Raw genomic sequence first — 12,141 nt, forward strand, 5'->3', positions numbered from 1 at the left:
TATGTTTTATCATTTTAATAATTGTTTTATTTAATATGTTTATTTTAGTTTGGTATGTCCCCTGAAGAAGGCAGTGTTCTGCCAAAACCGGGATCCTACTTGGGACTTCCCATAGGAACTTTCAATAAAATCCCTTGTGTTGTATTGTGACATCTGCTTTACCTTTCTTTTGTTTTGCTTCTTGCTGTGCTGGGCAAAGGAATACTCCTCTTTTTCTGTTGAGGTTTATGATTATTAACATACTAGTATTTTAGCCCGTTACATTAACGGGTGCTGGAATATATGTCTGTCTGTCTGTCTTTATTTCCGTCTCTCTCTCTCTCTGTCCTGCTGTCTTTTTCTGTCTGTCTCTCTCACTGGCCCCCTTTGTCTGTCTGTCTTTCTGTGTCTCTCCCTGTCCCTGTGTCTTTCTTCTTTTCTTTCTGTCTCCCTTCCTCCCCCTGGTGGTAGAATATATGTCTGTCTTTCTTTCTGTTTCTCTCCATACCCCTGTCTTTTTCTTTCTGTCTCTCTTCCTCCCGCTGTCTTTCTTTCTGTCTCTCTCCCTCCCTGCCCCCCTTTGTCTGTCTTTCTGTCTCTCTCCCTGCCCCTGTCCCTGTGTCTTTCTTCCTATCTCCTTCCCTCCTTCCCTGTCCAGCAGCCGCAGCATTCCCTCTCCCTCTATTTACCGCGAGAGGAGCCTGCACGGACCTAACAGCCCGAGCCCCCAGCAGTGTAACTTCCCGGCGGCTCCTCTCACGATCGCCGCCTTCTCCGATGCAGGAGTGGCTCTTGAGAGGAGCCGCTGCAGCGTCTTTGAGAAGTTGAAAAAAACTTCGGCCCGTCTCCGTGCTCGGTCGCGGCGGGCTACAGTTGCTGCGGCCTGCAGCCGCTGACAGCCGCCGCGGCCGACATCCGCCTTGCCATATTTTTTTTTTAGTTGAAAGACGCGGCGGTGGCTCCTCTCATGATCCCCACCTGCATCCAAAGTCCGACGCAGGCGAGGATCGTGAGAATAGCCACCGCTGCATCTTTCAAAGAACCGTAAACCGCGCATGCGCACTTCCTATGGGTCACTACAGCTCACGGAAAATGGACCCACACGATGGGAGTGCGCATGCGCAGGCCTAGCGTTTTATTATATTAGATGTGATGTGGCTAGAGAGATCAACTTATTTGATTTTGATTTTATTTGTTTTCTATTATTAGTATGTATCCTTTATTTACATTCATTGTAAAATTTTCAAAACTTCAATAAAAAATTTTAACTAAAAAAAAAAAGGAAGTGTGGGCGTGGGAGGAAGATGAAGAAGTGAAATGTGTATGTATGTAATTTTGGAAATTTAGAATTGGGAAATTTTGGAAAGAAACATTTTATGCAATCTGCCATTTGTTTGAAAATTTTTAACTTTTCTCTGTCTGCATGTCCAGACTGCTAGTGGAGAGTGTGCTATCTGGATAACCTTTGGCCAACTACTTATCCATGCAGCGTTATTTGTCTAAGTTAGCCCTACTAACACTGAATGTTGGCACTGCACCCTAGGACTGTTCCAGCACTCACTGTTTCTTTTTATATGGATAAATTATGTAAGATATGACTTGTATACATAAAATTTTGTTGATCAGGAGGTGGAAGAGAAGTGGATGATAGGGTAGGAAGTACATTAGTGGAATTTTGGCCATAAATATCTAATTCCCAAAGTTAGCCAGACAAATATTTTTAATATCAAACTCCTTATTTTAAACTGTATACTTGAGATACAGAGATATATGATTATTTTACCTTGACAATAGAGTGCAAATTCATAATAATAAATCATGGATGTCTCAACTGGTTTCATTTGACTATGTTTAACAGATATGTGTATTGTGTGCCTTTAGAGTAACCTGCTAATTTAACATTTCAGAGTGCAAGCTGGATGTGATTGTTGGATTTGATGTGTCAGATATCAGCCCTGGACAAAATATGCTTGCAGTTCAGAGAGGAATGGAATTTAAAGTAGAACATATTCTGAAAAGAATTTCCCAGATGCAGAAAATCAGCTGTACCTCTGATAAGGCTCCAGTGGTTCGAGTAGCAGTCATAGCACAAAGCACAACTGGAGCAACAGAAGGATTTGATTTTGCAGAATATCGTGATGAGCTCTTTGATAAGTTTAAACGGTTGGCCACTCGTGGACCATTTGTTCTTACTTCTAAAACTCTGCAAACATATGCAAATAAGTTCACTACATCTTCTGACAGAAACAGCGTGAAGGTAAAATATTTAATATATTGTATAGCTTATAGGGAAGAGGAGTGATTAGAGTCATTGGCTGGGATTTTGAGGTTATCATTTTTAGCTCTGATATTGCCAATCTTTTTGCAATGATGGTTTAGCTTCTACATTTGCCTCTGTGCACTTTTCCTTTAACTTCTGTCCCTCTCAGCATTAGGATTTATAGTCCATTGAGGAAAATACACTTTCACATGAACAATATTTACCACATCTCTTGATTAAACCTGATTGCTACCACTTCTGAACCCATTACCTCATGAAACAGTTGATCTAATTTCAAAGGCTACATAAGATCACAGCATTGAAAAGGCTGAAACATTTCAGAAGAGGTTTACCAAAAACATTGTAGAACATTATACAAGCCATTTTGTAAATAGGCTTGAGAAATTTCAGAATGTAAACTATGGAAGAAAAAAAGAAAACGAGGATATTAAATACCCAGCAGTTTTCAATAAACTTCAAAAAGCTAGAGGATATAAAGCCATTATATGCAGAAGAAGTAGAAATGTTCCAAGGATTTGCAAGGAAGTAACATTTTAATGTACATAATAGCCCATTAACAGAAACAGTAGTATTCAAAAGAGGCTAAATTCAAGCTTGATACAAATGAAAGCAGATTTGGTAAGAGTAGAATTGAATATGATATGGTCACAGTAGATTGGTGTACGTGGATGGCACAATGGTTAAAGTTATATCCTCAGCACCCTGAGGCTGTGGGTTCAAACCCTTGCTGCTCCTTGTGACCCTGGACAAGTTATTTATTCCCCAATTGCCCCAGGTACATTAGTTTGTGAGCCTGCTGGGACAGGGAATAAATTCATGTAAACCATTCTGAGCTCCCCTGAGAGAAACGTATAGAACACACATGTCAAACACAGGCCCAAGGGCCAAACCCGGTCCGCCTGACCGTTTTATGTTGCCTTCGGTGACTGTGTCGCATCTAAGTGCCTGACTGTGCAGCCCTGGTCCCAGTGGTGCTCCAAGCTCCTCACCATGCTGCCTCAGTACCCATTTGTAGGCAGAAGGACCCAGTCCCAGTGTAAAAGCTAGGTTGGAGCAGGGCACTCCACAGAAGTGCCTTACCGCGCCACAGGTGTCTCAGGGCGAGGAAGGATCTATACTTCTACTAAGACTAAGTATCTTAGTAGAAAATTTGGCCCTCAACTTAGCCTGTGTTTTAGATTTCGGCCCCTTTGTGATTGAGTTTTATACCCCTGGTATAGAAAATTGAATAAATATATAAATCATCCACTGATATTCAGTGCCAGGCCTTGCCTCCTGCCCTTCTTCCCAGGCTGCCCCTCGCCAAAGACTCCCCCATCACCACTATCTAGGTAAGCCCCCTTGATCCTATCTTTGTCCATGGTAGTCCGTGGTTCAGTGGAGGTAGATGGGGATAGGAGTGCAGCCCTTTCACTGTTTGCCCCTTGCCATGGCTCTTTAAATTGGCTGCCATGACCTCTTGCAAAAGTACAGGAGAGCATGTTCAGGGGGAGCTGGGATGGAAAAGAGCAAGGGGTCATGTTCAGGGCAGGGGATTTTTAAAACATGCTAAAAAAAAAAAAAAAGTTATATAGGTGCTAGCTCGATATTTAGTGCCAGCACCTACATAGCTAAGCAGCCAGATTTAGGTCACTAAATCTGGACACTTAGCTATGCAGGTGCCAGCACTGAACTGCCCACTTTTAGCTGGGCAGTCTGAGATATTCAGTGGCACTCTCTTGTTAAGTGCTGCTAAATAGTCCCACTTAGGCGGCTGGAAGTGATTTAAGTGTGCAGGAGAGACTCCTGCCTGCTTATTAAATTGCACTGAATGTAGGCCCCAAGTTGACCAAAAAGTGCTTATTTGCTGACAGCTACTCAATTACTAGAAAGACTGACTTAAAGTTAAAATAAAATAAAATGATTTTGTGATATATCAGGAATACATTGAACCTGAATCTGAACAGTAGGGAAAGGTGTACATGCCTCAACTTTCTAATTGATTCTGAAGATATGAAGCCTCAAATTTGGAAGTCTACAGTTAGCATGATACTTGAAGAATGTGGAACTTTTGTAAGATTTATTTATGTATGTATTTTAAAATATTTATAATCTGAACATCTACTGTTCTGGAAGTGGAGAAAATGCGTATACATAACAAATTCACTTAAATACCATAAGGTTGCAAGAGATACACTTGTAAATTTTATATGGTGGCAAGCACAATAGGAGCAGCTATTTTACAAAGAAACATGTTTTTAAAAAGAGTGGCAACACTTGGTGTTCTACCTATATAAATGCCAGCACTTATACATATAAGAGGTAACTTTGCGACTTACATGTGTAAATAGCAAATTTCATAAAACTGGACATCAAGAAAAAGTTAATTAAGTAACCTTTTTTTTTTTTTTTACTGTAGTGCAAACTCCAGTTCCAAAGAGATATTAGCTAACTTGTCTTCCTCTGAGCAGGCATTTAAGATTTTTAGAAAGTATACATGTACAGGCAGTCCCCAGGTTAAGAACGAGTTTTTAAGTAGGATTTGCATGTAACTCAGAACTTGTAGATTTTAAGATTCATGCTGCTTACCTCTGCTCCCAGCTGACAAAAGGACCAACTGTCCCAGTGTTCCCTCTAAGGTACAGCATGCACAACCACACACTATTCTTAATGTGACCGTACATCATTCCTGAATCTATTACAGAAGATATGGAGGAGTTTATGCCACTGGAAATACTGCTCAGTGAAATCAAATGAAGCTGCGACCACATTCTTAAGTATGAGTTGTACATATGTCGGGCGTAACTCAGGGACTGCCTGTACTGCTGTTATGAAAAATCATAAATGCATGCATATGTTACCTGCTTCTCTAGATTGCATCCACAAAATACTCTTTCCAAACCTGTGAAAATTAAAGATTAAATATAAAAATAGCAGTTCTCTGAAATCACTATTTACACATGTAGGAAATACGCATGTGTAAATGGCACACAAGTTTTTAAAAGTGACCTTCATATTATTTCCTCTAAAGGTTGTTATTCATCTTTCCGATGGTATGGATGAGGGAATGGCTGAGCTGCAGGCTGCATCCAGTGCTCTGAAGAATTCAGGTACAAAAATAATTTAAATTTATATAACATAGAAACAAAGAAAAACTTGCCAAGTCTGTCCATCCATACTAATTACTATGCTCTACAACCTTTTCCTCTCACTGAGAGATTCTGAGCTCTTCCTATGCTTTCTTGAATTCAGCTACAGACCTCATCTCCACCATCACCACTGGGTGGCCATTCCATGCACCCACCATTAAACAAATATTTCCCTTGATTATGTTTGTATTTATTTATGTCAATGTTTATTTACATTTGCTAAAAATGCTTTTCTACAAAAGTAAATCAAAGCATTGTACAATAAGCCTATAGTAAATACTACTACTTATCATTTCTATAGTGCTGTAAAAAGTTTCTATAGTGCTGTAAAAAAGTTATATACTACTCTAGTTTTGTCATACTGCTGCAGTACACATGCATCTACATATGACCTTTGACCTGTCTTATGACCGTACATACTCCTACCCTATGCCAGCCTACATCCATGCCTGGCCTACGATATCATTTTTTTCAAACATTTAGGGTGGAATTCATTAAAGGGCGCTAATCATATTAGTGCACACTAAATGCTAAAGATGCCCATTATATTCCTATGGGCATCTTTAGCGTTTAGTATGCGCTAACACGGTAGCACCCATTAATAAATTCCCCCCTAAGTGTACTATCCAAGTGGGCAAGATTGAGCATGATGCATTTGCAGGATTTGAAGAGCATTTCTGCTGTTTGAGGGCCACAATGGAGGACTTTAGGGAGCCATGTATTAGAGACAAGTAGTTTAATGTACAGTACTGCATCCGTCTATCAGTGCTGTAGAAATTATAAGTAGTATTAATAGTAGTCTATAGCCTAGCATCCTACTTCTAGGTTCATAGCTTCAGTGTACCCAAGCCACATTTAAGGCTTTCCCCAGATAAAACTCAGCAGTACAGTGTGTAACAAAATGGCTTTGTTATTAAGGATATAACAAACCTCAAATGCACAAAATAATTTCATCTCTCTACACCTTTAGAGAGTGATAAGCTAAAAAAATATTCTCTATGGCAAATTATGAGAAACCATACTAAACATTTCTTACTTCTTTTTAAGTAGTGAGGTATAAAACACGATTTTTCCTTTAGATTCTTCATGCTGACCTTAGGGTGAGCTAGTTCTCCCAGGATTGCTTTACCTTTTCCAAACTCATATTTCTGGACCCTATTTAACATTATAGGTAACAAACATTAGCACAATAAGGCTTACAGGGATATCTTGGCCACTCTGGTTTTGATTTCTAACAGCCAGCTTCTAGCAGCCTAACAGTGACAAACCTTTTTCCAGGCTCCTGAGAACTCAAACCTTGAACTCCTAGTATAGCAGAAGGAAGTTGCTCTATTCCCCTTTTCTTTAGTAGTACAATTGCTTTTCCCTCTTTCCAGCATTTATTTATTCCCACCAGTTTATAACAATAACTACTGGGTTGATCCCTGCCTTCCTTTGCCAGTTTAAAGCTAAACAGTTTCTACTCCCAGAACTCTGCCTTCTCCGTCCACCTTCTCTGTTTCTATGGGCAACTCACCAGCCCCCATGGGTTTCTGTTCTGCTTCAGGTTTTTCTATCCAGAAGATTTCCATATTCTCACCTTCCAGTTCTAGAACAATGAACCCTCAGTGCAAATTTGCCATGCTGTACTGTGCCTTGCTCTGTTTCTGTATCCTGACAAGATCTTTGTGGTTCTCTGTCCAGGGATTCTAACTCCCAGTCTCTTTCTCTTTTCTCTCTTCCTTTTCTGACAACCAAAAACTCCTTTATAAATGCTTACTGGTTCAGCCAGAGAGCTATCTATAATAATAATACTTTAGTTAGCGCATGCACACTACGATTGAAACTCCGTACCTTGGTGTCTCCGTGCTTCCGTGCCACATTAATACGCATGTGCAGTACAATAGAACTGCTGCGCTGAGAAGCGTCTCAGTGCTGTCAGTATTCCAGAGTGAATGGGAACTGATTTCATTGGACCAGGGTCCAAGCCATACTTCAGAGGCAAAAGGGATCAAATAGGAGAAGGGAACTAGGGGGCTGAAAAAAAGGGATAGGTGGGAGAAGGGGGAGAACAGGGGCTGGAGCTGGGGTCGGTATTGTAAAAAGGGAACATACTAGAGAAAGGAGCTGGGAGCTGACAATGCAAATGTGTAAAAGAAGGGGGCTGGAAAAGGGTATATATGTGAGAAGGGTATATATGTGAGAAGGAGGCTGCAAAAGGGACATGTGAGAAAAGGTGGCTGGGGCTGGAGGCTGAAAGGGAAAAGATGGGAGAAGGGGGCTGGGGGGGCTAAAAAGAGGTTTTGAGCTGGGGCTGAAAAAAGGGGACATGTGAGGGAAGGAGGCTTTAAAGGGGAGTTTTGGGGGAAAGAGACCTGGTGTAGGAGGCTGTTAAAAGAAGACAGTTCAGAGATGAGGGCTGGAGCTTGGGGCTGCAAAAGGTGAGTTGTGAGAAAAGGGGTCTGGGTCTGGATTTGGAGGCTAAAAAGGAAGACAGGTGTGATAAGGAGACTGGGGCTAGAACTGAGGGCTGGAAGAGCAGGTATGCGAAGGGGGTTAAGGTTGGGCATAGGTGTCGGAATGGGGAGGGCCACAGGGGCCATGGCCTCCCTAAAAATTGCCTGGAATTAGGGAGGAGCAAGCAGGGTAGCTGCCCTATGTCCCGCCGTAGCCTGCAAGCGACTTCGCCCATGTTCCTTGGCTCTAACGCTGCGCTTGCTGGCTTCCTGACTCTTCAACGACAAAACTGGAAGTTACGTCATGAGGGGGAAGGAGGAGAAGCAAAGCTGGCAAGCATAGCATTAGAGCCCAGGAGCATGGGTGAAGTCACTTGGTGGGAAATAAGGCAGGGAGGGAGGCTTCAGTTCGCTGCTCCTGCTTACTTCGGGCCTTCCTCGCTGCCAGGTCCTGCCTTTGCAGAAACAAAGTAGATGGGACCCAGCAGTGAGGAAGGCCCGAAGCAAGCAGGAGCAGCAAATTGTGAATGCTGCGCTGCCAACGGCTATGTGAGACCGCGGGGGGAATGCTGCGGGGGGAGAGGGGGGAATGCTGCCAGGTTGTGTGAGATCGGGGGCAATGCTGCTGGGGGGGGAGAAATGCTGCCGGGCTGTGGGAGACCACAGGGAGAATGCTGCTGTAGCACCCTTTTGGGGAAAGAGTGAGAAGGAAAACCAGAAAGGGGGGAGGGGAAAGAAATGCTGCTGTTGTGTACCCAATTGGGGAGAGAGAGGGAAAGAGGGAGAAGGAAGAGAAATGCTGCTGCAGCACCCAATTGGGGAGAGAGAGGGAAAGAGGGAGAAGGAAGACCAGGGATGAGAAATGCTGCTGCTGCGCCCAATTGGGGAGAGAGAGGGAAAGAGGGAGAAGGAAGAGAAATGCTGCTGCACCCAATTGGAGAGAGAGAGGGAAAGAGGGAGAAGAAAGACCAGGGAAGGGAGAGAAGAGGAATGAGAGATGCCAAGTCCATGAGAGGGAGGGAAAGGAAAGGAGATACCAGACCATGGAGGGGGAGGGAAGAATTCCAGGGCATGGGAGGAGGGAAGGAGACAGATGCCAGACCAGTGGAAAGTAAGGAAGGAGGGAGGGAGAGAGAAAAAGTAAGGAGAGGAGAGAGATGCCAGGGCAGGGGGGGAATGGAAACTAAGGAGACAAATGCCAAACCAGAGGGAAAGGAAGGAGAGGAGGTGTCACAGCATGGAGGGAGAGATAGGAGAGAGATGTCAGGGCATGGGAGGAGGGAAGGAAATAGAGATGCCAGACCATGGGGTGGAGTGGAAAGGAAGGAAGGAAAGGAGAAGAGAGAGAGAGAGAGAGATGCCAGAGCATAGGGGACGGGGTGCAGACAGAATAAATGGAGAGGGGGTGAAGCTGAAATGAATCATGTACAAAGGAGAGAAGGGGCACAGGATATACAGTTTATTGAAGGGACATAGAAAGAGGGAAGAGAGAGAGGGCAGACAGTGGATAGAAGGGGCAGAAAGAGGGTGGACAGAAGATGGGGTAGAAAGAGAGAGAGGGCAGAGGCTGGGTGGAAAGGGAAAAGAGAGATGGAAGATGTTGCATGGAAGGAAGAGAGGACAAACACTGCATAGAAAGAAGAACAAAGAGAAGATGATTAAAGCAGAAACAACAAAAGGTAGAAATAAAATTTTTTTGTTGCATTTTGTAGAATCAAGTAGTCGTAACTGTAGTGATAAAAATGTATAAATATGAAATGGAAATAAGGCAATGTTTAGAAGCATACAGTGTGCTTTGTGTAGTTTAATTTTGTGATTAACCATTATGTGTTGTTGTTAAGATTATACTGTGTGTATATATGAAAAATGAATGGGAAAAAAATTGTATTACAATTAGTACTATTATAGGGGCGGGGTCTGGGGGCAGAGATTAGTTGGGGTCAGGGGTGGAGCTTTCAGGTCCCCCCCCAAACAAAAAAGTGTTCCGCTGCCTATGGGGTTGGGGGCTATAAAAAGTGAATGTGTGAGAGAAGGGAGCTGGGGATGAAAAAGGGGGGATGTGGGAGAAGGGGGCTACAAAAGGGGACATGTGAGAGAAAAGGACTAGGACTGAAGCTGGGGACTGAAAAGAACTGGGACTGAAGCAGGGGGCTAAAAAGGGGGCATGTGAGAGAAAGGGGCTGAAGACAGGAATTGGAAGAATAAGTGAAGATGCAGAAGCAAAAGTTGATGGGGAAAGGAGGAATGAGAGGGAGTTCTATGGAGGTGAAGGACAGATTTTTAAGTTGGTGAAAAAAGGTGGAAATAGGGAAGGTAAAAGGGGAAATGGAAGCCTGAATATGGGAGTAAGACATAAGAAGAATAGCCATACTGGATCAGTAGCAATATAAATCTTAATTTGCTCTAGCTAGGGTTTTCCTCAAGACTGATCCTGCTAACCTCTTTCTCCAGTGCCTTTTAGGAATGGTATTCTTCCTTTCTATGTTCTTTTCTCTTAAAACAAATGCAGCACAATTTGAACCAATTCTTTCTACATGACAGTTGAACTCCCAGTTCCTATACATCTGTTCTCATATTCTTTTGATGAAGATCACTGACCTTTTTAGTAGCTGCCCTCTGAACCAATTCCATTCTGTTTATATTTTTTTCAAGGCCCAGTCTCCAGAACTGAACACTCTAAATATCATCTGACTAGAGAGGTAGACAGAGACTATCCCCTCCTTTTTCCTGTTGACCACTCCTCTTCCTATGTACCCAAGCATCCTTCTGACTTTTGCCATTGCCTTTTCTATCTTTATGGTTGCTGTTGTTAGGTGCTATCGACTCGTGTTAGAGTCTTGCAGATCTAAAAAGAAATCGGTTCTGTGCTAGTCCAGAAAGGTCCTCCAGCATCATCCCCATGGTCGTTTTCAATGTGTCCTTTATGGTTACTTTAAGATAATCAGATATGATCATACCATACCATATAGTTTCTTATATCCCGCAATTTTCAACAAGGAATCATTATAGCTTCCAATAAGATTGGGATCAGGTATTAGTTTAGCAATTAGATTCTAGAAAGCGGGTTGGGTAGAGATCAGTCATTAAGAGGAGAAAAAGTAAGTATTTAACATTCTTCTGAAACAATAATAAGAAGGAACTTGACGTAAGTACAGGGGTAGTCTATTCCAGACTCTGGGGCCCAGGGATTCAAACGTGGATTCAAATAGTTTTTCTGTTTTTTTCATTTAACATGTTGAGGTGAAGGGAGGGACAGCTTAAGATGTTGCATCTTTCTTGCGTTATGGAATCATCGAGGAGCCTTGATGTCTAATACTAGTCCACCAGAATTGTCACCATAAATCGCTTTATAGACCATGCAGACAATCTTGAAAAGAATCCTATCACACCCAGATCCAGCTCTTTTTTAAGAACATAAGAATAACCTTACAAGATCAGCCCAATCGTCCATCTAGCCCAGTATCCCATCTTTACAGAGGCCAATCCAAGTCACAAGTACCTGGCAATAACCCAAATAGTAGCAGCATTCCATGCTACCGATCTAGGACAAACAGTGGCTTCTCCCATGTCATGTACATAAGTATTTCATTTCATCTCCCATATTTTACCACTACCTTGGGTTTTTGCAACTCGGTGTAAGAAACTGCATTTTATAGCAACAAATCTTAGCTCCAAGGTATGAAGATGGGTCTCTTTCAGTTGAAAGGAAGCTCTGGGATGAGGGAAGAAGGAGGTACCCTTGGGAGTAATCTAAGGAAAGATTTCTTTGTGGAAAGGGTGATGTTTATGTGGACTAGCATTCTAGTGAAGTTAATGGAAGTAAGGATAGTATCTGAATTGATGAAAATGTAAAATAAGTACAGAGAATTTCTAAGGCAGAGGAAAGAATTGTTGAGGTTGGTAGTTGATATCGATGGGCAGATTGGTTAGCCTATATGGTCTTAATGTGCTGCCATTTTTTTATGTTTTATGTTAAAAAGATTCTGAATCTGAATGTCCATGCGGGAATTCAAAAGTGGGGATGTTCAATCCCATTTTTTACATTAATTGTAATCATAGCAGCCATGTCTTTAATTAATTGCAATCTATCAAGTGACTTTCTAGGCAAACCTCTCATACATTACAGTTGTGAATTTGTGACATAAGTATAATCTCCATGGCCCGTGATGGGCTGTCTGTTGAGACGGATTGCGGCTCAAAGGGGTTGGGTGATTCCATGGTGCCTGATTGGCTGAGACATCTGTGGTACACTGACCTGGTTTAACTTCAGCTGGATCAGGGACTCAGGTTTTCTTGTCATCCTTGTCTTCTCATGCAG

The 12,141-nt window shown here is 42.4% G+C and overlaps 1 protein-coding gene across 7 annotated transcripts in view; it reads left to right on the forward strand.

Annotated features, from left to right (window-relative positions):
• COL6A3 (collagen type VI alpha 3 chain) overlaps positions 1-12,141 on the forward strand; it is a 1,265,605-nt gene that overhangs the window by 361,482 nt on the left and 891,982 nt on the right. For all 7 annotated transcript variants that reach the window (XM_033946673.1, XM_033946674.1, XM_033946675.1 and 4 more), the window contains 2 exons: positions 1,887-2,236; positions 5,271-5,349. In XM_033946673.1, coding sequence (XP_033802564.1) covers positions 1,887-2,236; positions 5,271-5,349 — 429 coding nt within the window. The remainder of the gene's footprint in view (positions 1-1,886; positions 2,237-5,270; positions 5,350-12,141) is intronic.

The sequence above is a fragment of the Geotrypetes seraphini genome, chromosome 5 (assembly GCF_902459505.1).
Source record: "Geotrypetes seraphini chromosome 5, aGeoSer1.1, whole genome shotgun sequence".
Lineage (NCBI taxonomy): Eukaryota > Metazoa > Chordata > Amphibia > Gymnophiona > Dermophiidae > Geotrypetes > Geotrypetes seraphini.